Source organism: Rhopalosiphum padi, chromosome 3 (genome assembly GCF_020882245.1).
Source record: "Rhopalosiphum padi isolate XX-2018 chromosome 3, ASM2088224v1, whole genome shotgun sequence".
Taxonomy (NCBI): domain Eukaryota; kingdom Metazoa; phylum Arthropoda; class Insecta; order Hemiptera; family Aphididae; genus Rhopalosiphum; species Rhopalosiphum padi.
The window spans coordinates 41,838,977-41,850,435 of record NC_083599.1 but is presented as its reverse complement, the minus strand read 5'-3'; the positions used below and the strand labels follow the sequence as shown (position 1 = coordinate 41,850,435).

The following is an 11,459-nucleotide window of genomic DNA, read 5'->3' as shown; positions in this document are numbered from 1 at the left end:
TTAAGAATTTGAATATTAGATTTAGATGACTAAATATGTGAATCATGAAATAAATTTATGTATAGATTTAGAAATGAATAAAAGGCTATGTATGTATTAAAATTCTTTTTTTGCGTTTCGTAATACAATGTTTGGGAAAAATAGACAATACAAATCAAGTCCCTTCTTTAGATATTCTCATAAGCAAACAACTATTTTAATAAAAATAATCAACATGTACCAATAAATTATTTTATATAGATTATGATTTATGTGAACAGTTTACTAATAACAATGCACCAATTGTACCCAGTTTGATTTCTCTGGCAAATTAAATAAATTCAACTAAAATTATAATTTAAGTTTTTGAGCAATCAGAGTAAAATCATCCATTACAAAATGTATGAATAATATTTCTGAGGGGTTAGCATATAGATTTGTCTAGATATTGTCTTGAAATAATTTAATACCTATTTATTTGAATTTACAATAATTTAAAGTTTAATATAAAATCAAATAATAATAAAATATAAAACCTAAAAATATTATCATATATAATTTTTGTGATAGGTGATTTTGCCCTAAGGTTTAAAATTATTAAAAAATTATTTTAGAAGAATGCATTTTATCTAATATGATGCACTGATACTGAGAGAGAAAACAAATATTGTACTAAAATATTTTTAATAAGTGTATCAAATGTTTTTCATTACTAAATTACTATGTTGATTGATGGTATGTTTATTGATTTATAAATAAAAAATGGTTACAATAATAGGCATTAGAACTAGATACTTTATAGGTATGGTATATTTTTAATAGGTTAAATATGCAAGGTTAGGTTAGCAAACAATGTATACTTAATATTATAAAGAGGTAAAGTTGTGAGTTTATGAGTTTGTTTGTAGGAAGTAATCTCTGGAACTACTGAACGGAATTTGAAATTTCTTTCACCGGTAGAAAGCTATATTATTCCTGGGTTTCATTGTCTATATTTGATTATAATGTTTATTAATTAATAATATTTGTCAATAAATTCTGAGAAAAATGGGCTGATGTGTAGATTTATCAACGTGAGCCGACTATATTCACATAAATATGAAAATAGAAATCTTTGTCACGCATGTTTTCTGAAATTACTAATTATCTTGATTTTTTTTAAATAATAGAGTACATCATGGAACAAGTTTTAAGCCTATCCCTGATTGATGAAAAATTGAGTCATTAGTTACAAAATAATTGGCAAATACGCATATAAAGATATTTTTTTGCATTTGTGTAACCAATTATTAGTTATTAGTTATTAGTATTTTAGTGAATAGTTCATGTAATATAACAGTATAAAACTTTTTTGTTGTTTTTGGTTCACAATAATGAACATTTTGAAAAGGATATCAAATTTGGGTTGTTTAACAAAAGAAGAAAAAGAATTTACAAAAAAATGCTGCTGTTAAATTATTAATATAATATGTTGGAAATAATCTATATTCTGTACACTAAATCAGAAAACCAAAAATGTAATTCATCCACATGTGTAACGCTAAATGTTAGGCAACCAAATTTAACACGAATGTATTTTATACAGGCAATTAAGTGCATGAGATAGCTAGAAAAAGTGGTAAAAGTGAATAAATGTGTACAACATAAAACAAATTTATGTTAAATAAATTATTTTAATTTTAAATATTCACTATTAGCTAATAAATATTAATTATTATAACACTAATCTAATAACAACTTAATATTTTCTATTAAATATTTAATTATTTTTGGTAAACAAATTAAAGATATTATGAAGTAAACATTTTATCTATAAAATTAATTCTTATTTTTAAAATTGGACAGATTTTAGAAATGCTGCTTAGGAAGGAATTTAATTTTTTTAAACAAATTCATTATATACATGCATGATTGAAAATAAATATCTTTACAATATTGCATTATAAGGAATTCAAATGTATTTAAGTTTTTAAATATAAATAGCCATACTAATGGAGCTATTCATTGTCATTAGAAAAAATTGGATACGCATTATTCATCCAGTTAGTATGCCAATCAACTGATCGAAAATTATCAATTTCTTTGCAAAATCTACTTTGTTTCTCACAGATTTGCAAAGGGAAGTTTTTAAACCACGTCATAATATGCATTGCAAGCTGATTTTCATTAGAGAATACAAGACCATTTTCGTTATGTCGAACCAGTTCATTTAAGCTGAAACACAAAAGCATTTCTTAAAATCTTAAAAAAATTGGTATAATTTATTGCAAAAAACTAGTATTTTCTAACAGTTAAATAATTATTACCATTTAAAATCATATGCACAAACAGGTAAGCCAACACCATACATATCAATTACTTTCATGGGCAAGTCTAAACCACTTGAGGATGCATGTAAGCATACACCAAGATCGGCACACGCTGAAATAATTCAGGAAATATATTATATGGAAAATAATATATTTTATTTTAATAATCTTGCAATTTTACCTAAAAGAAGTGGATAATCATTATTCTCTAGCCAAGGTGTAATGATTAAAACTTTATTCCACTTTAATTTTGAAATCATATGTTGATAGTGACACTTTAATGGGCCTCTACCCGTTATAACACAAATGAGTTTTGGATAGATATCATCACTTTCATCGTATTCTGAAACAGAAAATGTATATAATATTGTGGTGATCTTGTTATTTCATAAAATAAATAGAGATTTAGACGTACACATATAGTAAAATATTCCTCAACAATTACCCAGAACCACTTCCATAGTATAAATAGCAAGATAAATTTAAGAATAACAAATACATTTAAACAGTCATCCATTCAATTGATTAAAATAAATCAGTAATATAATATGTAGGTAATTTTGTGTATACTTTGTAGAGCTTTCAATAGAATTGAAAAATCTTCGTCTGGGGTCCAGCTAGTACTGGACACAAGTAGACTAGGCCGGTCGGATTTTAATCGCACCTCTCCAGATTCTGATAGCTCAGTGAAATCTTTTAAATTCATTTTTTCAAGTAAATAATGTTTTTCAGCTAAGGTTATTGTTTTAAACTGTGGTCCCGGACGATCATACAGAGTCGTAGCTCTAAAATAGATATACAATATGATATTTTTTTGACAAATTATAAAAATATGTACATTGTAACTATAAAAATACTTGCTCAATATTCCATTTTTCATGTAAGTCTTCTTTCATCGCTTTGGTTACGCAAAGATTAAAATCAGCTAGTCTGCCAAAAAAGTGTTCATACAATAAGGAAAGTTTTACCAGAGGTGCATTGGAACCCAATGTCAGAGCAAGTATTGAGTATGCGTAATTATGCCAGTCGATTATAAATTTTGCATTGACGAGCAGACAGTAAAACCAGCAAACAGCGAGTGTTGGAATCGCAGGCGGATTTTGAACTAGAACGATATCAGACTTACGTTTCACCAATATGGCCCAAAATAGTGTCAGTGTTTGCCATACGACTTTAAACAGGAATGCTATGATCCGTGGAACATCTGTGGAGTACAAACAGAATGTTTAGTCATGTCACGAGCCTTACAGGATTATAAATGACGGACATGGTCAAATTTAATCGATTTTTCAAAGAAGTAGAAAGCAACTGTGAAATACTATTGGAAAATTGGAATTTGTATACTAGTATGGGGCCGCAGTGCAGCAGTAAAACATTGAGTTAAGCAGACATACTCACATTCGTCAAACGGAAACGGTTTCCGGACACTTATAATCGTGGCATTCTCCTTCAGGTCGTCCAACACGGGGCTGTCCGTGTACCCGACGATGTCAACGTCGAAACCTAGGCGGATCAAAGACTGCGCATGATACTGCATCCTTGGGCTTCGGCCAATGTCGCCCAAGACCACCACGCAAACGTTCTTCTTACCCATTTTCACAGTATCCAGTGAAAACGTAAACGGTTACGATGATTGCATAAGCGCACGAACAGTGTCCTGTGAACACGACGGATGATCGGAGCCAAAGGACTTTGTAGTTCAATGCATCAGAACGTAGCAAACGGGACTTAAGACCGGCGGCTTGCAGCAATCAGTTCGATTTTCAGTTATTGCTTGACGCTTATCGTTTCGCGTCCACGCACGCACGATAACGATGTTACCGTTATCACAAACTGTTATCACGAAAATATACGGATTATCATATTATAGAATTCAAAATATTGACAATAATATTGTATAGGTATTTAAAATATGTTTATTAGGATATTATTATTTTACATTTAAATGTTCTAGAAAATTAAAACGCTAAAATGGCAGTTTTCTTTGTTTCGAAAACTCGTTTATTTTTCGGAAGTGGAGCATCTGCGTTATTTTTTAATTCACATAAAACATTAATGATTAACGGCTAAAAAAAATGTACTTTTGGTGTTTGGTACCGCTAAGGAATTTTACTAGCGTCATAGCAAAATTAGTAAACAATTATTGACATTTATGATTTATATAATCAATTTGAAATACAAATACAATTTAAAATCGGTAGTCAGTTAATGGTCATTTTTAGATAAATACTCATTGGTATATGAGAAACATCTAAATTCTCGTCTACTCTGAATAAAAATATGGAATACATTGAAAAATATTATTTTGTCACAATATTAAATCTTCATTATGGTATGTACCTATATAATAATTATATTAAAATATCTATACCAGCAGTTCCCAACCTTTTTAGTAAGCAAATCTTGGAGGCCCACTAATGATTAAAAGCACACCTATATACGTATGTATATGATATATATAATATTATTAGATAACTATTTAATAAAAATACATAATAATTTTATTTTAAATATATACTTTAATAATGTTAATATTGTATGGTCCATGGCTCAGTTCCACGTTGCCCGTGGTTTATGGATTGGGACCTATATAATAATATAGCATCTCCAAATATTATAATATAATTGTAATATAATTTGATAATAATTTTTTAACATTATTGGATTCAGTGTTGTTACAACTTTCATTTTAAATAGCATAATCGTAACCTGTTTTTTTCTCAAAAACATGTCTTACAGAAAAAGTTCTGATGCCCTTTAAAGGGATACAAATTCAATTTTTTTTTCTTTAAAGAGACACATAAGACTGGTTTTCTAAATTATCTTTCTAAACTATATACATAATACAATTTTGAAGTTTGAAAATGGTAAAAAACTTTTCAATGGTTGGTACTAAACTACTAATGTAAATAATGTAATATAATATTATAATATATATTTTTGTAATATTTCTTTAAATATATCATGAAAAATATGCTGCAAACATAAAAAAAGCCGAGAAGTAGAATCAATTGTGTAAATAAGTATGGATTATGAAAGGTAATATTAATAATTTTTTATGATAGAATTTTGATGAACTTATTTAGTAAAAATACACTATTATAATAATTAAGTAGGTATTAATAAATTCAGAATTGTAATGTTTTTGGTAAAAACTAAATCAACTTACTGTTATAGGTACTAATAGTAAAATAAATTACTTTAATAGTAGCATCAAAAAACAAAACATGAAAATATGACATATACTTAGTACTATACTACTATAGGCTCAATAAATAAATAAATAAGTAAAATTAATAAATTAGTTCAGTCTTCATTCAAAATTGTTTTCATATGGAATGATTTATCCTTAAGTTCAAATTTAACACATGTATTACAGAGAGTTACTGAATGACGTTTACCTATTTTCCCTCTTTTTAATATTATACAGTAAAAAAAGTTAGATCATTTTTCCAAAATATTTTTCATTGCAAACTATTTGAATTTTTAAAATATTTTCAAATTAATACAATTAACTATTTAAAGCTACTCATTTAGTATACCTATTGTATAAGATAATAATTAATTGTTAAGGAACATATAATATGCACATATTATAAACTGAATATAAACTCATATAAACTGAATTACTATCATAAGAAAACAATTATAACTAGGTAGATATATTCCTACCTATATTTATTTTAGGTCATTCATATCATTTTTCAGACTTCAGTATTACATGAAATAATGAACAGATTTTTTTGCTTACTTGATATGCAGAGTAAAAGCTTTGTTTAGTACCTATTGTCTAGCACCAAATCACATTTATAGGATTACCATAATGTTTTTAGACAAAGTCTGAACATCAGTTCCGTTTCATAGGGGGGGGGGAATTGAAGATAAACAATATTTTTATTTCATTAATACAATTTTATTTAGGTCTATAAATGTCTACATAAGAGTTATTAGGGTGTTATTTTAACAATTTTTTTTGGAATAATAATGGGTACCTAGTCGCTTATTGTGATGTAGATGTTCCAGGAAAAAATATGAACATAAATAGAAATTACATAACTTTTTGTATCAAGTTTGTTTTAACAATGTTAAATGGTTAACTTTGTAAAATCCGGACATCTCTTAAATCCACACATGTTTGAAATCCGGACGTGTGGTAACCCTACATAGGTAGATACTTAATTGTCTTAATCACAGATTTTATTTACAAAATATGTTAATTATTCTATAGTGATGAACCATAACTTAAGCCAAGTAAAATTTGTTAGTGGTGTCTGACTCTATAATAACAACTAAAAAGTATAAATTCAAAAATGTCATTGTTTATTTAATTTCTAAAAAATTATCTGTTAAATAGATTCACTAGGTTTCAAACATTATTTTGATCTGTTTAATCACTTCTTTTACAATTTTATTAATATTATTATAATTGTCATCTTCAATTTCAAGATATGATTTTTTATTGATCAAATCTGAAAGAATTAAATCATATAATTGTAAAGAAATACATTTTAATTAAAAAAAATTTAATTAATGAGTAGGTGGTAGAAAATATAAATAAATTTATCAATAGTTCATTTTGGTTTTTGGGTTAGTAACTTATTAAACTATCATTTATAGTATCATTTAGAAATATTACTTCACTCATTGGTTATTAAATTTGAAAATTAAAGAAATGTGGATAAACTACATGTAGATTATGATAAGTATTATGCATTTCAGTTATTATTCTATGATATTGTATTAAAAGTTCTAGATTGTAGATAATTATATTTTAAAGCTTGTTAAAATATTGTACAATAATTTTTTTTAGAGTTAAGTTTAATTCTAGAAGCAGAGTAACCCGCTTTTACGGAATTAAAAAAAAAAATTTTCTTACAAATAATTGTTTAATGAATAGAACATAACAAATTATATATAATAAAATCACAAACACAACATTATTTAGTCTTAAAACCTTGTATGAATGAGGATATTATTATGAAAAGTTTTCACAATAATTAGTTGAGTTTTGTGATCAAGTTTTTTCTCATGCATTTCTGCAAACATTTAACAGTAATATAATAATTATGTATATTATAATCATGCTTGTTTTCAAAATTTAATAAATTAAGTTTGTTCCATTATTATTTATCACATAGGAAGGCTAAACTTCCTTTTAAAGGAGTTTTATGTAGGCAATTTTAATGCATTTCGAGAAAAATCATTTTATTCATAATATAATTGATAAAAAAAAAATGTAAAATATATCTATAAATATGTCAAAATATTTTGAAAATGTTTTATTTAGTAAATTCAAATATATATATTTGTTGAGATTTCAAATCTCTATACCTACTAATTTTTTTGTTGAGTTACAACAAAAACAAATATTAATATTAATATTTATATTATTATTAATATTTTTTTCCTAAAACCTGTTTCGTAAATATATTTTTTTGTTTTTCTTGTTTATTTTCAAAAAATATTTGTAGCTCAATGTTAAACGAAATTTATGAATTCGATTTTTAAATCTGTCCACTTTGCGTACTTATTACCTACACCAGTCATGCGCACGGCGGCAGCACATGCAACAAATACTGCTATTAGTAATTATTCGAGGGTCGTCTGATCAAAATTGCCAGTTATTTTAAGGGGCAACTATATATTTTACCTACGTAAATAAAAATTATTTTCATAAAATCGGCCGTTACTCATTACTCATTAGCACAGTTAGATTAGTATACCAAACACAATATTAAGTATACGAATATTAAACTTTTTATGTAAATGCTTATGAAAATGAATTTTTAATGAAAAAAAAATCCATCTAATAACATGAATATAATTGAAATCACGCTGTGATTATTCAATTTTGAATTAGAATTTTATATAAAATAGCAAGATCATTTCTGTAGAGTTAGGATGTATAATATATGTAACATAAAATTATAAAATATGTAGTAAATATATTATATAATAAAATATACCTATACAATGAATTTACCAATATTTTTCAAACTATCATTTCGTGAAAAGAAGTTTCTGATAATTTTAAAAAGAATACATTTACTATTTGTGTAAAATAAATTATTTTTGTTATTTTTTCTTACTTTCAAATAATTTTTTTATCATTTTTAAATAAAATTTTTTTCAAAGACTTATTTTAGATTCTGAACGGAGTGATGAATGTATTTATTTTACAATGATGTGTTTTTTTTTTATTTTTTTTTTTTATTTTTGTGTCTGTCATCACTTTTTGGAGTAGTAATAATGCTTCGATTTTTGACTTCAGCCCCTCTTTGAAAAGGAAAATTCATCTAGTTGGTACTTTGAGGAGTCAAAAGTAAAAAATTTTCAATAGTTTTCAAAAGCTTCGGGAAAAACCCTGAAAAAATTACGGAAAAACGGGAATTTTTACGCATAACCACTTTTTGACAAAATCGATTTTTTGATTTTGCTGTAACTCAAAAACAAATCATTGTAAATACTTGAAATTTTCATCAAATGTTTATATTAGCGTTATATATTTACGATTCAATTTTTAAAATATTTAGAATTTTTTTAAGCTTCTTATAGACAATTGAAATGTTTGACTTTTTTTTTAAAATGCCGATAAAAAAAAATTGGCTATCCAAAAAATCTTTAAAATTTAATACAAGGTTTATTATAAGTTGAACTTATCGTAGTAAAAAAAAAAAATCAAAAATCGTTAGTCACAATTTTTGTTTATAAGCATTTATAGTTCAAATATTTATGAAATATATCAAAATCGTGAAAATTTGCAAGGAATTTTGAAGTTGAAAATTCATAAAATCTTTTTGATTTGTACTTAAGGTTCAAAAATCCAATACAAGGTTATCCTAAGTTTTTCTTTAAGTAATTGTAAAAAAAAATTCTAGCGTCGATAAAGAAAAAATTTCAGTCGTTGCATTCAAATTTAACATATCCATTATAGTGACCTACTCTCCATCACTACTATACAGCAGAGCGATACCCACTTGCCCATTTTTTTTTTGAACATTAAACTATAGGCATAATATGATATGGCATCTAGCTTTGTACACTACTTTCATTTATATATATATCATAAAACATGCATTTTTTTTGTTTAAATAGTAAAAATATACAATAATTTAATATTGTATTAAATAGATATTCTTAAAATATAATAGGAGTGGAGTGTACTTCGAATTAAATAAGTTATTATAATAGATATGTGTTATATTTTAATTAAATGATACATAATTGCATACGAAAAACGATTCTGAGCAAAGACTATCAGCCTATATCACTAGCTATTTTATGATTTAATAATATGTCGTATTTTTAATTTATAATGTTATTATAATAATTTATTTACTATTATTTATACAGTAGCTTGAATTAATTGTTAGTTTGCATTTTTATATTGCTATATAATATTTAATTATTGTATTATAGAAAATATTATTATCATATAGATATAATAGCTTATTATTATTATTGTTAACTTATAAGTCAATATCAATTTATCGTTGAATGGTTCTAGGTATATATAGATTAATATTAAGGTAAGCACTAAACACTTCAAAAATTTCATTATATTTAATATAAAATAATATAATAATACATCTACGTAAAAGTTCTAGTCTCCACGAATAATATTTTTGAATTACAAAATATAACAAAAATCGTAATTCCGTCCAAATGAGAGATATTAGAATGTCTATAATATAAAAAAATTATGCTTAAATATTGTTCGAGATTTTTAGGTTTTTATAGCTATATAAATTGATCATTTTATAAATGTTCAAATAAATATAAATAAATTATAAAGATGATTAAAATTTGAGCTCCAAAAGGTTATAAAAACCCGTGCCTATGTATTTTTAATATTTTTTAATTTCTATAAGACCAATTTATGTGTAGGAAACCTGTATTATAGCTCAAATTTTTAGCCAAACCTAAATATTTTTATAAACACTAAAAAATAATTGATAATTTTAAGTTACTATAAATAACTTAAAAGTAGTTTTAATATTTTTAAAAATCATCGAGTATAGAAAATAAGTAACAGTGGAATATTTACAGATTCTACAATTAATATATATAACTTTTTTTAATGTGATTATTATACAATAATTTAAATAAAAATAATTTACCAACGAATTATTTTTGTAAATTTTAGTTAGTTTTAGCTAATTTATTTTAAAAGCGCATTAGGTATGTATCGGTATATATTTTAGGAATACTATTATATTATTAAGTATTCAAGTATTTTTAATACTTAATCATGTATACTCGTTAGTTTCGCGATATAATAGTGAGAAAATATGACAACCTATCGATTTATTATGTTAATAGAAAATTAAATAATAATATGATCGTGTATATTATATCATTATAGTATATATTATGTAAAATTGTTTTTACTTATTAGTTATTAATTTATTATTGTTATATAGTAGTTATTAGTTGTAGTTATATATTATGTTGTGTTGTTGTGATGTATTTTTTAATGATAATTATGAAATAATAATAACTTATAAATATAATATTGTGTACATTAGTTTTTTTTTAATTAATCATTTTTATTTTGTTTTCGTTGCGGGTTCTAAAATAAAGTAAAAAGGTAATTTTTGGTTAATTATTATTTTCAGAAAAAAAATAGGAAATGGGCTGGTTTGATTTCGCTTGTTGCACCTGAAACCAACGCCTATATGTACCCCCTCGTATTTTAACTTTAATAATGAAGCATAGTGTAGATTATACAATATAAATATACAATATAATATATTTCTCTAATTGCAGTGGTTATGTACTATTAATCACTTATCAGCGGCTAAAATATTTTTTATTTTATATTGTGTTTATGTTATAAAATTATTCATGAATTTTATAATACTTAATAATAATCTATTTTAATAGAATAACTTTTTTTAATGCTGTCGTTTTTTTGTCGATGGTATAAATACTAAAATACATAATAATATAATAATTTAATTACTATAATAATTGATCGAATTAAAATTGCGTTTTTCTAATTATTCATCCCTTACTGCGCTAATGCGCTATTATAGTGTCATGTACGTTGTCCAGTTATCGACTTTATCAGCGTCATATAGGTAAGGTCTATTACCGAGTTTAAGGATTTTTAACATTTTATTACAGCTACGATACTGTATGGTTTAATAATTTGATTTAATATTATAT

General features: G+C 24.9%; 1 protein-coding gene across 1 annotated transcript; it reads right to left on the bottom strand.

Annotated features, from left to right (window-relative positions):
* Positions 1–1,721: 1,721 nt before the first annotated feature.
* LOC132927080 (chitobiosyldiphosphodolichol beta-mannosyltransferase) lies at positions 1,722–4,080 on the bottom strand. Its single transcript, XM_060991531.1, has 6 exons — positions 3,687–4,080; positions 3,150–3,492; positions 2,859–3,073; positions 2,470–2,631; positions 2,286–2,400; positions 1,722–2,193 (listed from the first exon to the last, which is right to left on the bottom strand). Exons 1-6 carry the CDS (start codon positions 3,880–3,882, stop codon positions 1,977–1,979), a joined length of 1,248 nt encoding a protein of 415 aa, XP_060847514.1. The 5' UTR covers positions 3,883–4,080; the 3' UTR covers positions 1,722–1,976.
* Between the last annotated feature and the right edge of the window lie 7,379 nt (positions 4,081–11,459).

Bases quoted from the DNA above. Each gene is read 5' to 3' on its own strand.
- LOC132927080 (XM_060991531.1), bottom strand. From the start codon at position 3,882: ATGGGTAAGAAGAACGTTTGCGTGGTGGTCTTGGGCGACATTGGCCGA. The intron at 3,493-3,686 runs GTGAGTATGTCT...TGTACTCCACAG, and splicing joins ACCGTTTCCGTTTGACGAAT to ATGTTCCACGGATCATAGCA. The intron at 2,401-2,469 runs GTAAAATTGCAA...GAATTATTTCAG, and splicing joins TGATTATCCACTTCTTTTAG to CGTGTGCCGATCTTGGTGTA.